The sequence below is a fragment of the Pieris brassicae genome, chromosome 7 (genome assembly GCF_905147105.1).
Source record: "Pieris brassicae chromosome 7, ilPieBrab1.1, whole genome shotgun sequence".
Classification (NCBI taxonomy): domain Eukaryota; kingdom Metazoa; phylum Arthropoda; class Insecta; order Lepidoptera; family Pieridae; genus Pieris; species Pieris brassicae.
The window spans coordinates 4,828,297-4,847,075 of NC_059671.1; the positions used below are offsets into that span (position 1 = coordinate 4,828,297).

An 18,779-nucleotide genomic window follows, 5' to 3' on the forward strand; every position below is an offset into this window, starting at 1 on the left:
CTCGCTTGAAGTATAAGTGTTCTTTATTATTTTTATACTCAGGACAGGAGGCTCATCTGATGTTATGAAATAGCCATGGATACTCAAATTGCCAGATGCTCGCAAGTGCGTTTCCGGTCTTTTAAGAAATGGCTCGCTCTTTTCATGAAGGACCCTAGTTTTTGACCCTAAGCTTTTTTGGCGGTGCCAATATAAGGTGAACCTCGTTTATACCGTTGTAGAAATTACAGTAATTAGTTTAACGATTCAAATTGCTTAAACAGTACCTGTTATCTTGCTGAAGAACTTCCCTGAATTGTATAACGCAATGGAAAACAATTATTTCTTAAATGCATCATAATAAGAGCAATATGAGAAGTGCACTGTCGTAGTTTATTTTCGAGATTGCACACGTGCTGTAAAAAAGTAATATTATTTTTCAATTCCCATACAAAGGTGGTCGGTACGCGGCGGCAAATTGGTTGTATTGTCAATTTGGGCAGTGCGTGCCGACGCGCAGATGAAATGTTTATTTTCAATTTCAGCCATTTTCCCGCCACCGCTGGATTAGAATTTGAAACAGCTATGAGTAGCCAATATAATCTCGAATAGTCGGCGCATATTTTACTATGTTCTGCTATGTTTTTTCTGGGTACAACATTTCTGTACGTAATTGCTGATTTCAACCACAGCTGTTAAAATGTTATTAGGCTCGCATTAAAACTTTACTTAAAATTGAGAGTATTTCCGAACCAATTCGACTTAGGGTCCTTCAAGAAAGCGTACCAATTATTGAAAGGCCGGCAACGCACTTGCTTTCTGGCAATGTAGTCAGTCAGTCAAGTAAGTATCCATGGGCGGCGGTATCACTTAACATCAGGTGAGCCTCCTGCCCGTTTGCATCCTATTACATAATATATATATATATTAGCGACCCTCCCTAGGTTTGGTCTACGGGTCGGTTGCCCGTAAACCTTGAGCAATTAATAGCATGCTCATGAAGCGTTCTAGATATTGGTTTTATTTTTAGATTATTTGGTTTCCTGACACTTTGAAATAAATTTTCAATTAGTTTAATTATTTATGAATCGATATTTTATTTTTCTCACTTCACTTATTATAATTGCCTATAATGTTGAAAATTTCATTTATCTAAATACCAACGTATCAGTGTGGCGAGCGACGGCAAGCTCTATAAATAAATAAAAGTTAAATATTACGTAAGCTTAAAATATCTTTATAAATAATAAACATGAGTAAATAGAAAAAAAAACACATTTATAATATGACATTCCAACAAAATGTACCTAGCAATTTCACAAATGCTTAATTAGTGTAATATAATAAGACTTAAATAAATGACACAAAGCATTAATTAAGGTTCTTATCAACGGAAGTCGGCCGATAGTCCTCATTCATACAGTTTTCAAAAGGAGTATGAATTGTTTGCACGTCGACATAACACTATTTTCATACACGTGATAGAGTGGATTTAATCTGTGAACTTTGGATTGTGAGTAGTATTTAATACAAAGGTAAAAATTGCGATACTTAATAATAATAAGTTATTTATTTAATTAACCTATTAAATTATTTAAACTAGCGTATACTACAGTGAACAGTGACAAAAAGTTTACTAATTAAAATGTATGAACCGTTAGAATATTGTTATTAGTTAGTAGATAATACTGGTGACCTCAGCTGATGGTCTCCAAGCTCAAACGCAATACAGTGACGAAGTGCTGCCAGCGTTAAAGGTATACCACAACGACAAAACTTTTAAAATTAATTTTAGATGTCTATTTATTATTATTTAGCTTAGTACTAAATATTGCATAATTCCAGTTATTACAATTATCCATTTTAATATCTGGAATAGGCATGTCTACATACTTTTTCATTAAAGGGAATTGTTCTAACTGTTCGAGATTTTTTGATTTATGTTGAACGAAATACACATAAACCGAATTAACAGCTAATCGAATAAACGAATAATTTTCTTATAGCCGAGCCCATTGTGAATGTCATTTAATTAATTTCCCGCATAACATTGATTGAAAATATTTCTGATATTGCACAGCGTAATATATAGATACGCTAACTAAATATATTCGATATTATTTGTATTAGTGAATGAAACAGATCACCCGTTTCGATAATTAAATGTTGTTTATTATAATTGGTATGTGTCCAATACAATGACAAGTGACAGACAAGGCTGATTGTCATTGTCGTTCTCAATTCTGACATTATGCAGCCCTCATAGACATTGTCTATGAAACAAAAATGATCTTAGAAACGTATGCAATCTGATGCCAAGTTTGAAGCGCCACTGGATTATTATTATTTATTAGTAAGTCGTAGTAAGTAAGAAACAAGGTTAGAGCACTTGAAGATGTCATTGGAGAAACGTTGACAATTAATTCAGGTTTCCTTTGCGTTTAAGATATTTATGAAGCAGGTTGCCCCAACCTTTTAACTAAATTTAAATTTTGTATTCCCTGTAGATCTGAATCAGAATCTGGATATCAGTCTGATATCTAAACGAGCTAGGTCTGGAAATGCATAGTTCCTCCCCTCACACTTTGAAATCCATTGTTTAACTATCCTTTAGTTTTTCTAATTGTTTCTCTAATTCTCTTCGTAAGTGTTTGTCACAACAAAACTTGTATTTTATTCCCTTTATGCAAAAATGTATCAGTTTGCCGAATAATAAAGTAAGTCATAGATATTAATTTTTATTTACAAACCTAAATGTATTTTAATCAATAAATATCCTTAACCAATGTGCCACAGTAGGAACGTGTTACATTATTTGTTGTATACGGTGAAAATAGCAATCCCATAAAAGATCATAAATAAAACATTGTATCCGATACCTCCCGATAGCTATTGTCTAAGCTAATAAATGTTTAATAAGAATTAGGTAAAAGTAGCACTCCCTAGATAGTGGGGATCTTCATTGTATTAGCTGTATTAGTGAGGGCTGCATAATGTCAGAATTGACAACGCCAAGGGTCCTAATAATTTTAATGGAGACTAATCAAATTCCACTCCACTATCTTTATTGTGGATTAATGGAAATAAATAAGCTCTTTCCAATTTTAAACCCATCAAGACACGCCATATCAACGCATAAATGTAATGAATTTATAATCTTAATCTCTAACAATTTATTATTAAAAACTCGTTCTATTAGAGATAAATTTACATTCGATATTTAATTGAGGTAATGAGCGAATGCACTCCAATAATGGAAGTTAATTATAAAAAGGCAATTGATTTAAAAGGAATGGTGTCGTAGTCGCGGTATGAGTAACAGAAAAAGTTTTCAATTTCACTAAAAGGGACTGGTTTGTGTCTCAGAAGTCTTGTCTGGTTATCGGCTTGTAATGTATGAACTTACTCGCCACGGCTTTATTTTATAACTCACTTCACGTAATAGGCTCCGAGTTTAATTCACTTTGCCCCAACGCGTACTAATTTAGCTTGTGATCTAAAACGTGCTAATCGAAGCGGAAAGCCATTCTATTGCACAGTTTTTTTTTTTAATTTTACCACTGTTCACGGGCCTAAACTAAGTCGACACAATTTTTTAAGTTAAGAAACTGTTTCTTGTAGTTATATTACATTTTGTTTTGAGTCTAGATACATACCCTCTATTAAAAAAAATCGGCCTGTCATGTCAACTATCTGTCTCTTTTCATCAAAGCGTAAACACGATTTGACAGAAAGAGACGAAAAAGTACTTTAGTAAAAAAAAACGATTTCTGTTCAGCATTATTTCTGTGGTGGATAATAATTAGTGACTACATTGAAGCAGAGTTGAACTAGAGGCTTCAGCGTACGACTCTCATCCTCGCTCGAAGGTTGGATCCTTGGTCGTGCACCAATAGCCTTTCTATATGCATTAACACAAAGTCAGAAAAACAATAAAAAACAAACAATCACGACACAGAAACTTAGGGCCTAGAAAGTTGTTTTCCTTTTTTTAAATTGAAACGTTTTTAGGCTCATGAGGGGAAATTTTTTAATGATGAAACGCAATAACAATAATATTAGCGTCACGAAGATGTGCAGCGTTTTTGTCGAAGAAAGAGGAGAGCGTTTGAGACCGATTGAGAGAAAGTGAGAAAGGGCGAGCAAAGTATGAAGCAAATAGCCATGGAGTGAGAGTAGAGAGCAAGCAAGTGAGAAAGATTGAGACAGGGCGTAAGGGAGGCCGAGAAAAAAAACACGCTATTGGTTGATGTATTCGTTTTGTAGTTACATATTAGATGGCAATTCTGTCACATAACGTCTTGTGCAGTAAACGCAGATTTTTTGTTTATTTATATTATCATTAGCACGTATACAGTGTGTAAACAGTGTGAATATGTACAAATACATGGAGTGATCATATACTGGTACATGATCATCTATTAGGGCATCTATTACCTTAGTAATGATTAATTTACAGAGAAGTAACATGTGTACTTTGTATGCACGCACTTTTTTTATTACATTACCAATTCATTCGTAATCTCATTTAATGTTAGTCTTATTAACAAGCATCAAATCCATCCATCCATCCACAATCCATAAATCTATCTATAAACATGCTCGATAAATTATCATGACGATTTTACAACAACCATCAAAAGATTCTTTACGATCAATGTTGACTGCAGTAAGTTTGATAATTAATTTGAGACGTTTATTTTATAATGTAATAAAAGTTTGGGACCGTCGGATCGATTTTTGTTATGGTTGCGTTTTATCTTACACTACGATATCATATTATGCCATAAGATCTGTCTATAAACTTAGAATAATCATAATAACATTTTATTTGCCACGAAAAAGTCTTATACAAACAACTATTAGACCTGGTGTATTAATTACTATATTTCAGTAATAAAAAATCATGTATGTGTACTTATGTACACCGTTAGAAGTTACACTTCTTTGGCGTAACAAGATAAAAAATCTTTTTAATTTTTTATCTATCGCCTCATTCTACGTTTGTAGAAAAAAAGGCACTAACAATAGAAAAAAGGTATTTCATATATTGAAGTGTATGAAGTGCGGGTGTCGGTTTTTGCGACGATTAGCACTTGCATCGTAAAAATTTACTCTCATCATTTTTCCCTAACGCGCAAATTGATGTACAACTTCAAAAACTAATTAAGTTTATTTTTGTATGACAAATTATCGATTGATGTTTTGTTTCTTTAAAATGAAAGACACATTATGTCGAGGTGGAAAATAAAAACCCTCTCATGCATTGTAAAACTAAATTATATTTTTACTATATCTTTAATTAGTTACATTTAGTAAGTTTACGTATCCAATATCCTTAATGAATTGATTGGAGAATTTTACCTTTACATACTTAATTATTAAAAACTTAATTAACTTAATGACACTAATAAATAGTGTATGCCCAAGCACATACTTGATACGGTATCGCTTCGCTCACTTTGATTAATGAAACACTTAAAGCAATTGGAACAATTTTTGTATTAACTCTCATTAATACAAATTATATGGCAGTAACGGAATTAATTAGTATTTAGAATTATACCTAGTACAGAGAAACCACTATATGTACATTAGCGTAGAGTTGTCCATTCTGAATGAAATTAAGATCAGCTTCAAACTATCAATTATCATTTACAAACGGGTGGTCAGTACTTGGACCATATTGGAGAGAGCCAATCTCGACAAGTTTGAAAAAATTTCAGACAATTATGGGTGTCAACATCCCTAATGGTCTGAGACAAGTTGAGGATAAAGTGGTGTGGAGGCAGCAAGTCGATGTATCGGCTAGGGCTAGACACGACCTTCAGTAATGACTACGAAGAAGATTTTGATTAAATGGCTAAAGTGCCATTCAAAGTAAGCCACTAAAATTTAATGCATGTACAATGCGGATTTTTTTTTGATAGTGTCTCTGTGATAGTGTCTCTAGTGATAGTTCTCAGTTTCCTTCCCAAGCGTGATAATTACACACAAGAAATGCATATGTATACATCCAATCACTCGGCTTTAGAGTCGAGAATCTCATGCTTACTTTAAAACCAAAGCATATGTATGATAAAGTATCATATCTTAAATAGAAGGATATCTACCGGTTATAAAGCAAACTTTATAGTTTTGTTTTGGCAGTTTTGACACTGACTCTATTTGTTTCTAGTTCTGAGGAAAGTTTCTGGACGTGGAGTTTAGCCTCAGGGGCTGTTTACTGCATTTTCTAGTCTCAAAGTTTGTTATATCCATTTGTAATATCAATAGATGTACGTGTCGTTGAAGAACAGTTCAAAAACAATTTAAATTATACACAAGAAACGACTATGTGATGCAAGATGAAATGTTGTCCGGATTTTTATGATGTACTTTTTTTTTTACTAACATATATCTATGGAATATCTTGAAACGAGAAAGCTCAAATATGAATCATAAATATTTCGACGTTACTCTAACAAACTATTATTCCTCTCTTATTATAAACAAGCGTCAAGCCAAACAATTCATAAACTACTATTCTCCAATTCTAGTGAATTGTCAATGTTGGCGTTTGTGGGACCGCATTGTCCTCCTTGAGGTGGCCGGGTGACAGGAGACACCTGAAAACAATAAACACGAAATTGCCACAATGATCGGCCCTCATGATCAGAGCAACGACTGTCATACAATAGGGCAGATTACGCGATAGGGGTTTAGCCGAATAGCAGCTAACTTGATTATGCAGCCATCCGTGATTGTGTTTGAACCTATTAATGTTTGAATTTCGTTATATTATTGCGCCAGCCGTGCGATGCCGGTAATCCGATACGACATTAACGATAAACGAATAACGATTTCCGTGAAACGTGTAATATGGTGAAGAATGGGTAATTATAAAGGTTTGTACACGTGGTACATAGGTAGTTTTGAATGCAGACGAGACAGGGGTGCGAAAGCGTCAGAGCTAGATTAAAGAACAACTTAAAGGAAAGCAATCTGCTAAATAAGTGCTGTTGTACGTAGACGGTGTATGCTCTACTTGGATTTTCAATTTTGATCGTTTGATGTTTATATTTGTTATAATTCATTAAAAGTTAATTCATATAGGTAACACAATGTACACTTGTGAACGTCAAAAACAGAAATGTATTTAAAATGTTTCGAATTTTACAATAACAGCCAGTTCTCAAATCAAAGGCGTAGAACGGAAGAGAAGAACTGCTAATAAACTCTCCGCCACTATTTTTAATCGCCAAGTTTTTGTTTTACACAACGTTTGTAAGGAGCTGCAACCATTACATCATGTTTCACATGACATTTTTAGTAATAAATAAAAATAAAATTAATTAAAAACAATGAGTTGTGCTCTATCAGTAGGAGGCATGGTGAAATAGGAGCACGCACTTACATTCTCGTCGAATGTGACAATGTCAAATAACACTTTTTATAAACATAGACAATATAGAGTATAGCTAAAATGGCGTAAGCTTTGTACCTGCAGCTACCAACAAAATGTATATTATTTATGTTGCTATTCAAGTTTTAATTAGATTTTTTATGATTGACTTATTTATTATCTACAATAAAGACAGAGCAGTGTATATTTTAGCGCAATCTACATTAGAGATATTAGTTTAGGCGTTATAGAAATGAGGTAGAGCACAGTTTAAGGTAATGGCAGTTGTTAGAATTATTTAGCTCGTCCCGTTATTCCCGCTATTTCCGCAGGTGTGGCAATCATATTGTTTCCGAGGGTGCTGCCTCCCTCGCCTCGCTCATTCTTTAATCTCGCTGATGAATTATGATTAGCAGAGTGCACTCAATTCTATTAACTCTCGTCTCAAACACCATTGTTTGGCCAATGTAATTATCCCAATAGAAATGTGTCTCCCAATAGCATTATAGTGTTTATCGAAGCGTAATGTTTTATTTTAATTCAGTTAACTGCATTTGTGCATTAAAATTTTCCGAAACAAAAACCTTTATGACCCGTTCTGCCGCGTAATAGCTCACCGAGGGACCACAAACTCCGATTATCCAAACAGAGAGCTCCCAAACAGCGTTGTGAAATTTTAACGTATAATTGATTATGAAGTTGGCCACTAATGGGCGAAAATAGTTTCTAATTTGGAGTGTGGCGGTAGCGCGTAATTGGCCTCGGACCGTGTCTGTTAATCATTAATATCGGTGGCCGGCTGAGCTCAGCTCCCTTGTGGCCCGTGCAGCATCCTTCATTAGCTGGAGTCTGTAACTCAGTCCAACGCTTAGACTATTTTGCGTCTGCGTAATTGATGGGAACTGAGTTCTTTATTCAAAATACGAAAGCTTCTTATTCTTTATACGTAACAGCTTAATTTGGTTGATACTAAGAAAGCAAGACTTCATGAAGTCATCAAAGTGGTGAACATTTACGAGAAAGTTACGGAATTTTGATCTCTTATTTATCTCAGTATTTTGAAATTCACCATATCATATAATGCTATATCTACAGTGTAAGTTACAATTATGGTAATCATAAAGGCTACAAAAAAATTAAATAATAAAAATATTACAATTCCAGTTTTAGATTTTGCATGTATATTTTTCCTTAACAATAAGCGGAAAACATCGGTTTAGGTATCAGATAGCCACTTAACAATGCTTCTTATTGTATGAATAAACTCAATTCTTCCATCATTACAATGCTAAATTATCTCAGAATATAAAGGCTATATTTATTTCAAAAGTATTTGTAAAATATCGTTCGAAACAGAGACGTCGATGATTCCTCATATAACTATTTTACGGTGGCGCTATACTTCCAACTCTTGGTGTATCTTGTTGAGTGACACTGACGTGGAGTGGTAGAGATAGTTTTGTTCTCTTTCAGGGCCGTCCGTTAAATACTAATTCGTGCGTATTGACATTCGAAAGTCAATGCTAATGGAAGCCGTGTGCTTTTTTGTGCCTAATCTGGTCTCGCGTTCGTTACGGATTGTTTTCGAAGTGCCGTAGCATGTTGCTGTCACCGTAATTATTCACGAAGGTTCATGGCTATCTTTTAAAAAATGTTCAGGCCGTGAAATTAGTTGCCATCTCAATTACACAAGAACTACTGTACTAAGAGGTTACTGGATGATGTTAGAACTCTTTGAATATAATAGTATAATAAACAACTGTTATGTTTAATCGAGTTAGTTTTGAAGTTGAACTTTCAATGGGACATATGACAGAATTAAGTCTTTGATTTGTTTTGCTGATAATCTAATCCCAGCACCGAGCCAAAGCCACTAGATAATACAACAGTATTTTATTGTATATTTATAAATAAATTTGTATAGGTACTTAAATGATAATAGAACTCTTTAAATATATAATATTGTTTCAATTAAAGAAGTTTACGAAAAACTTTTAAGTTAACTTTTAAGTAAATTATAAATGTTTGGCTTGCCTTAGCAGAATATAACACCAGAATGTATAATTAAAATTAATTTTATTATTAATTTATTAAATCTAGTTAAAACACAATTAAAGACACTGACGTAACTTACAAATTATCATAATAATAAACAAGAAGCTAATATGGCTGCATAATACGCAAGCAGCCTCAATTATGCGCGTAATCTTCCGTGACACTACAACGAAAGTATTTGTTTTTTTTCAAAATACTTGTCATTCAATATAAGCTTGATTAGTTTCAGAGAATCGCTGACACGATTTGAGTAGACCAGCGTGTTTCCGTTCAATATCCGTGTTCATTATTTACGACCGGCGATACGTTCTCAAAAACATACAAAAGTGGACATTCGTCACGGACAATGCTGCATATTGTGTTGGCGGAGGCTTACTCGTCGAATGCTGTTCAAACACATTTCTGTGAAAAAAAAAAATAGAGAATTTAATAAGGAATCTCTTCTCCTACCAACCTTAGTACAAAAAATTAATAATTATTTTTAAAAAGAACATGTCAAACGGGAAGGAAGGTGACTCGATGTTAAGTGTTAAGATACTTGGACAGTTAATGCCGGCCGGCCTTTTAAGAATTTGTAGGATCTTTTCTTTAAGAGCCCTAAGTCGAATTGGTTCGGAAATACTCCAGTTGGTTGGATTGGTTGTAATAATAAATGGATTATAAAATTATTATTTATGTATATGTTTGAATTTTGGAATTATTTATTATTATACAAGTAAAAATTTTATATTATATTGTATTGTATCTCTTTCACATACAACTTATTTTCATTGTACAAAGCTGTGTACCGATGTATTTGATTCAATCTTTAATTAATTCGCGGAAATGTAAATATAAAACATATGTTGAAAATCAAACTGGCAAGGGTTGCTATATTTAAATAATTGCACCTGTTCCTGATACACCGTAATTTAATTGAAAATTTTTCGTATTTAAAGTGTTAATCAACTATGACGCCACCCGTGCGCGACTTTATTGCCGCTCGCGGCTGTTTTTTTGACTTCTAAATTACACTTTTTATCAGGATATTTAATCTGTAAAATGGTTTTTGAGAGGCATTGACACTATTTAAAACGAAATTATAACACGACGTAAAATGTGATTATTTAGACATAGACATAATATTTATTACTAACAAAACACACATACAAACACAAAATCAAAAAATAAAAATAATTACAAAAAAAAAAAAAAAAAATAGAGAGATAACAATTTTTTTTAAGAAAAAGGTTTAAGTGTATAATGCGTGTGTGCTGTGGTTGTAATTGGCCCTGCATTATGCTGAGGAGCAGAATTGTTCCACAGCGCTGGTCATTCTGCCAGGGACCACAGCAGCTAGTTTGCGCCTCAGTCGCAAAAAAACAAATAAGAATCTTATACTCAGTAGAAACAAATAATAATAGTAAAATATAGCAGTGTCAAAAATGTAAATAAAAAAATAAAAATAAGAATAATTGTTAAGAAGTAGATAAATAAATATTTTTGGGCGGATTAAAAACTATACTATTTCGTGTTAATATTAGTGTCTTAACAAATTGTTTTTTGTCGCTTATATCAAGAATATTTAGGATATGATTTTACGTTGGAGACGTTACGTTCTTCAATACTGTTAATATAAATATATTGGATTTTGGCATATATAGCTTACCATAACAAAAAATTGCAAAAACAACATATTTTACATTATTTTCTTTCATTAATACATTAATAATGTGAAAACGAATTTAATCGACTTTACTTTATCACAAGTAGTCGCCAATAGTTTGGTCTATATACCTTGCATGTCATCTAAACATTACCTTGTATGCATCAATAATATAGACTTTCTTGTTATAGTGCGAGAGGCGTACGCCGCAACAGTTAAGCGGGCGCGGGAGCCCCGGGCTGGGCGGTCAAATGCTTGCCATGGATGTCACGAAGGAGGCCCGAGCGTCACCACTCCCTGCTAACGCGCAGGGTGGCACGGCTGCGCCGACGCAACCTCCTCAACCACAGGTACTTTATTAAACTAAATGGTGAGGGCACTTAGAAGCAAACCCTATAATTAGCGCCTGAAAGCACTTAATCTTACAGATTTAGGAAGTACGCGATTAATAGGTTATCATTGAAACCTATAAAATCCTCACTGGCTACTATATTATTAAGAAGCTCCTTTAAGTGAAATTTATGGGATAGATTTTTTAGAAACTGAAGTATAATACAAATTCCTTAAATGGCTATTTCCTAAAACGAGTAGGTTTAAGCTAGGCGTAAGCTGTTAGCTTCCAGAAAGTGTAGTTATGCACGCTCTATGAGGACTTATAAAATAAGGTTGGATAATTTTTCCACATCTGCAAATACACGCACATCAGCTTATTAAGCTCTTAGTGTTTATCTACATAACTATAAAAACAATGAAACATTAGCCTGAGATTAGGATTATATATGATATTTATAAAAAAAAAATATCTGCCGTTAATTGTACAATAATATCTCAAATGCATATATTTTGTAATAGATCTGCGCGGGATGTAACAAAGTGATTACTGAGAGATATCTTCTCAAGGCGTTGGACCAGTTGTGGCATGAGGACTGTCTGAAGTGCGGCTGCTGCGACTGCAGACTTGGCGAAGTTGGGCACACTCTCTATACAAGAGCTAATCTTATATTGTGTAAGAGGGATTACTTAAGGTAATATATGTTAACAGATCGAAAGATTACTGTTGGATGAAAATGTAAACAAAGAACGAGCTTAGTATTAGTAGTAGTAGTCTTTTGTTAATTATAAGTTTTAATAATAATACACAGCTTTAATCCGTTCAAAAAGTGTTTTTCTTAAAGAACGAGCTTTTAGGTAATAAGTACATGTGTCTTAATCAATAATATTAATCCAATGGCGCGACAACCCCTTATGGATCATGGCCTAATATTGATCATTTTTATTTCAAGGATAAGGTGATCAGCCTTCTGTCTGACACATGTCACATTCAAGCCCTTTTTTCACGATGTTTCCTCCACCGTACAAGTGAGTGTTACATGCGCACATAGACAGAAAGTTAGTGCACAGCTGGGAATCGAATCTCTGGAATAAGAGTCGTATTGAAGCCAGAGTAACACTGCTTCTAATTTGAAAAACATTAGGCATTTTTACGATTAGTATTATTAATTGAGCTCCAGAGGTCAAGGATAATTAGGATAACAAATTTTAACTTTAACTTTGAAATAAATGCATCAATCAAATCTGTATTTTTGTTTTAAACGTAATAAATAAAATAATTTATATTTACCAGGTTATTTGGAAACACTGGATACTGCGCTGCGTGCAATAAAGTTATACCAGCTTTCGAGATGGTGATGCGTGCGCGCAACAATGTCTACCACCTCGAATGTTTCGCCTGTCAGCAATGTAATCACAGGTTGGTATTATTTTATGTCTGGCGTTTTTTACTACCAAGCATTTAATCAGTTCCGGGATTTGGCCACAAATGAATTTGGTTTAACTCTTGCATAAAAAAGGTGTTATTGAATTTTATGCCCCTAAAAAATACTTTTGATCTTAAAACTTCGTATATCATGAAAAAATATAGGTATGTCAAATCTATATCGTGTAACTAAAGCGCATTTTACTTCAAATACATTTATAAACATAGAATTTGTTGACGCGAATACCGCGTAATTGCTTATAAAATCTGGTATGTTTCAAAATAGGAGATATTTGTTCACTTAAATCATCTTCATTAAGACAAGCAAAATAGCTGGCGCGGCCGCAGAGCAGGCGAAAGGTAATAAACGGCTCAGATATCAGAGTCTTCCTCCTACTTCCTTTTTGTTCCCTTTGGGGCAGAGACTCTCGGTCCGTGGGGTGCACAGGCACTTATTAAAGATTTAAGTTGGTGCCTGGTAGAAAAGGTGACCCCAGAGCTGGTGCTTTCCTCGCTAAACGAACTAAGTGTCGCAATACAGCGAGGAAATGCTGCGTTAAAGGTAAACTGCCACAGGGACCAAACTTTTAAAATTTGTTTACATTTTTTATGTATGTTAAGAAAATACTGTATATTTGATAACTATTAAAAATTATAATTATAGAAATATTTGATAAAACACGCCTTTTTAATCTCAATAAGCTTTATAAAAAAAAACTATTGGAGCATCGCGTCCATTGTCGCTGGTGGCTTTACGTAGCACACTTAATTTTCTCACCTGTCAAAAGCGATTGCGCTCCTGAAAATTGAACGGTCGTTTGAGCAACTAGCAATTTTTATAAGCGAGATAAAATATGCAGCATAATGTGATGAACGAAAGGGACAGGTGTATTGTGTTGCGGGAACGTTGTATGGTTTATTCAACTCACGGACAAACAAAGAGCGTGATCAAATTTTCCGCTACATAAGAAAGCTCACGGAATAGAGAAACGGTTTTTAAACACTTGCAATTGTTTAGTGTAAATCATTTTGGGTGAAGGGATTTATTGTTTATCGTATCTATTAGATGTTGCTGTAAATATTTTGATCTTAATACGGCTAAAACTTCGAAATGAATTCAAGAAATTTGACTTGTGAAAATACACCAACGAAGTAGGTTTTGATAGGCATTTTTACGGAAAAAGAGAAAAATATTTACCACTTGATTTTTGACTAGAAATTTTTACGTTCAAACGTAACTTTTATTACCTTATTTTGTAAAGACAATATTTTTATATCAATTACAAAAAGTACAGTTTGCAGTCATTTCAACCCCCATACAGATTTAAATTTTAATGTTATATTTGAAATTCATAGGTGTACCAGACGAGAGCTTAGTCCGTAATTATTTGCCAATTTTAATGATATTTTGAAGGTATTATTCTTGAAGGTATAGCACTGTTGTGTATGTGAACATTATTGGTAAACAAAGATAAACTCTTTGATTTCCCAACGTAGCCCGGTTATCAAACGTGAGCGATGATCTGTCGAGCTCAAAGAGTGAACTTATGAAGTTATCGATACGAGTCTAGTCACTATGAACCAATAAACTACGCTTAATATTCCCTAGGATGTTATACCCGAAATCTTTTGGGAACCAATCACTTTTTGACTCAGAGATAAAAGCAATATGTTTTTAATGCCAAAAACTTAACCGCACTTATTCATAAACGTTGTATATTCTTTAAAGCTATGACAAATTTATTGGCGTTTTTTAGAAAACAAATGTAAGTTTTTGAAAGAGGTACTACAATGTTATTCGCGTATATTAATATATTTCGCTGAATTAATATATCATTTGCCTAAAATTACAAATTCTTTAAACGCCCTGGACTTGCGAACTGGTAGTAAATGGTAATTTAGAATGAATTTAACTTATTTTCTGACGACTTCTGTTTACCTATATGAATAAAGTTATGTTGACTTTGACTTTGACTAGAGTGTACTCCTCTCTCAAAGGCCGGCAACGTACCTACTAAAAATGAGTGTCTATAGGCTGCGATGACTGCCCTTTATGGCTGTCCTGTTGGCTCGTTTTCCCCGCTTTTTTATATATATAAATACATAAGACAAACTACTATTATAATCATGAAATCCGTACTAAACAACAGTATTCGATGTATAAAATACGCTACTACGAGATAAATCTTGAAAAACATAAAAAGGAATTTTATTTATTCATGATGAAATAATTTTTATACGAATAGGACATATTTAGTAATCCCATATAAGGCTGTAAAATATAAAACACTATAGACCTTTAATTGATCAATTGTCGAACTCAATTTTCCTTCGCCATTGAATATAATATGAAGCTTCAAGCAATCCTCACCTGTGTTGCTTAAATAATAGAAAAGTCACGAAGATTGGCTCCTCTGAATGGTTTATACGTCACTGGTGGACCTTTCCCCCGTTCAGATCTCGAGTGACAACACCGAATTGTGTATTCATTTTAATGTTACACACAATATTGGGTCGAATCTTTTGGGAGGACTTAGCTGGGACGTTTGACCGGATTAAAGTGTTAATGTAAAAACGTAATCAAAATTTCATCCGCATCACAAGACATTTTCTGTTGCGAACTCCTTGTGGGGGTCTTCCCTGGGAGATACGACCTACAACTATTTAAAAAAGAGCTTAGTACTCCCTTAAAATCCGGTAACATTGGGTATGTATATGTAAAATGGGTGTCCAATAAGCTATAAAAAATAATATCAATTGAGTCGTCTACCATATCGTAAAATAACTCGGTCTTGGCTGTAATAATGCTTAACACCATCTTTAGTATACACTAAGGCTGCGTTTAATTTACGACTCATTTATTAGATATATTGGTGCATAGAATACATAGGATTCGTTGATATTACAGCATCTGTTTACTTAACAATATAGATGTATTAATATTACTATTTCGACGGATAGCAGAAATCTGAATCCAATTTGCGGGCTGTCCGACCGGCCGGCAGGTATCACGGAATATCGCTAAACGGCTAAATAATTTAGTAGCAATCTAACGGCGCCGCGGGCGGATTCCGCTATCGGACTTCACTACTGCGTTGCGTCCGATGAAGTGACGTTTATCTATAACGTATTACTTTATAGGTGCTACGTACAAATATTTTCTAATTTCATTTACTTTAACGTGAGATTGTATGTCACATTTCACAAGTTTAAAGTTTGTATTAAATATTTGATTACTAAAGGTTTTATTCTAAAATAATAGCTACGCTGAGCGTGATTTTCAAAGAGATTTGTTACGATGTCCAATGTTAGGATACGTCCGATTACACGTCAAACTTTACGGCGTCAAAAGGGGGCGCGAACAAAGCGCGCACCCACTCATTAAAATTATTTCGTTCTACATCTTTTCCATTGCGCGACGGCAGACAAAAAATAGCAAAACAAGAACAGCCCCCAAAAAACAAAAGTCGGGAATGAAGAGAACAGGAAATAAAGTTAATTAAGAGCGGCGAAATCGACTGAGTTGCGGTGGAAATTGGCCCTTTAAAAAAGAGACATTTGTAGCCGAGGTATTGCGCTTAATTTTTGTGACAAGTGAAACAAAAGAGTTGGGTGGGTGCGGAAAGACGGAGGGGAGTTAGATAAGGGTGCTATCACCGGAAGTTGGCCGGCCACTGGCGACTGAGTCGGAGGCTTTGTTTGCCACATTGAAGGATGCTTTTGCGTGACGTTATCGCTTCTTCTTCGCGTTGACCTCTACCACCGTTACGGTAAATTTTATTTCCAAGACGTTTTAGGTTGTTTTGTGGCACCGTAAAACAATGATAAGACTTGATAAAATCTTAATGGTTTTTACATCCCCTAAATTTTTATACCTTGCCGAATCTGTAAAAAAACATAAATTTGAATGTACATATTTTAAGGTATAAAAATTTAAAAATTAGTATTAAACAAAATTCTTTCGCTGCTTAATTTGCGCTTACTAACATTTTTAACTTTCATTATTTAATATTATGACTGTAAGTAAGTTACAACATAAGCATTTTTGTGTTTCTTAATATAGATATTTTGTTTTAGGTTCTGTGTGGGCGATAGATTTTACCTCTGCGAGAATAAAATTCTGTGTGAATACGACTACGAAGAGAGGCTGGTCTTCGCGAATATGGCTTACAACCCACCACCCCTAGCTCATCTGAAACGGCAGACAACGCATCTTCCACCACCACCGGTAAGAATATTTGTAATATTAAAAACATCACACTTTGTTATTTAAATTATACACAAATAGAAAATAGTAATTGTATTAATTAGTTGTTTCATTTATACTAAACAATTAAGATAACATTTTTAGTTAGTTTTTTAGCTTATACCGGAATGCTAAATTAAAATTGTGTGTTTTACATTTTTATTTATTTATTATTAAGCAAAAGAAACCGTATTTATCGTTGTTAAAGAAAACAAATACAACCCTATAAAGCGGAGATAAAATATCGGACTGTGTTTACGGTGTAATTTTTTAAAACAAATAATTGCAACCATAGAAAAAAATTTCGTACTAACTTTAATGCACGTTAATTAAATATTATACTAATAAGCATATTTTACAACAGACGAGCAGTGCAATGGGCGGTTTGATAAACGGTTCAAGCCGAGCTGGAGACCTCAACAACAACATGTCGGGCTCCTCTCCAGCGCCCTTCCAGGCTCCCCCGCACCTCAAACCTCTGGGACTCTCAGCGACCAGCTGAGACTATCGCGTCTGAGGCTTACACCCGTATGCCAAGTACCCAAACTAACTGAAATACCCAAAGAAAACCAGCAATGAATTGTGACAAAACATTTGTGTCGTGTCGAAACTTTTCGTGGTAACAATGCCAAACGTATTTTATTTTGCCAATAGATAGAATTTATGGTTAAATGTATTTAGTATGTTATAAGGTGATCTCATAAGGCAATTGTATTAGAATAATTGTTACGGGAAAGTTGGAGAGCGGGAATTACTGTTATGACGTGTAAAAATTACGTTTATTCATAAAAACTGAATCAGTGTTATTACTTTCTTGAAGGATATTTGTCTCTTTCCATCATATTGTGTCGATACTGTGCTGAAAAGGGACAAATAAGGTTTTAAGAGTCGTTATATCGCTACGATTCTATGAATTTTAGTCACTAACTAGTTTAAGAATATAAAAAGTAAATTAATTTCGAATAATTTCAGTGGCTTGGCCAATATTATGTTTTACACGCTCATTCGTTATTATTTGTATAATTGTATTATAACTGTTAAGTTTACAAAACATTGTTATAATGTTTTATTTATGTAAATATAATACGTAGCTTATAATTGGTGTATAATATATAGTAAAATGCAACATGTTTATTCAATATAGTTCAAATTAGTTACTTAGTAATATTAATGGCTTAATATACCTGTTTCCGCATTTAATTAGGCAAATATGCATTCCTAATTAATAAAGAGTATTCTTATGTGAATAGTTTCTGTAAATAAACATGTCAGGTTCACCTTTAACCAATGATATGACCAAAGAAGTAGATTAAAAACATTGTTTTAAACATACTGGTTTTATTTACGTAAGTCCATTACATTGATTGAGTTATTCTGAACTTTGCCTAGCTTAGTCTTATAACAGTCAAAATAGACACAATAGCAACACTTATCAAACAAAAGATTTCTAAGAATAATAATTAAATACATATGTTTTTTATTAATGTATTCGTGGTCGAACATTGTCAATGTCATGTGTTCACGGATGCATTGACATTGACATTTCATACCATAGACTTTCTAAATAAAGACAAAACCACTGCCAATACACTTATACCATGGCATGGCATTTATTATTACGCAAAATAAAGGATGTACATTACGGAAGTGTAAGAAGATAAAGATCAACCCAAACCCAAAAAGTTTCTCGTCATTTGTAAGTATAACGCACTTT

General features: G+C 33.9%; 1 protein-coding gene across 2 annotated transcripts in view; it reads left to right on the forward strand.

Annotated features, from left to right (window-relative positions):
• Nucleotides 1-18,393, forward strand: part of LOC123712427 (LIM domain only protein 3) — a 49,813-nt gene extending 31,420 nt beyond the window's left edge. Inside the window, exons 2-7 of one of the 2 annotated variants that reach the window (XM_045665507.1) lie at nucleotides 11,255-11,413; nucleotides 11,916-12,088; nucleotides 12,688-12,813; nucleotides 16,897-17,047; nucleotides 17,430-17,484; nucleotides 17,520-18,393. In XM_045665507.1, coding sequence (XP_045521463.1) covers nucleotides 11,255-11,413; nucleotides 11,916-12,088; nucleotides 12,688-12,813; nucleotides 16,897-17,047; nucleotides 17,430-17,484; nucleotides 17,520-17,644 — 789 coding nt within the window. In that variant the 3' untranslated portion in view covers nucleotides 17,645-18,393. Of the gene's footprint in view, nucleotides 1-1,420; nucleotides 1,515-11,254; nucleotides 11,414-11,915; nucleotides 12,089-12,687; nucleotides 12,814-16,896; nucleotides 17,048-17,429 lie in introns of those variants that run through there. The other variant, XM_045665506.1, reaches the window with a different exon arrangement.
• Nucleotides 18,394-18,779: the final 386 nt, after the last annotated feature.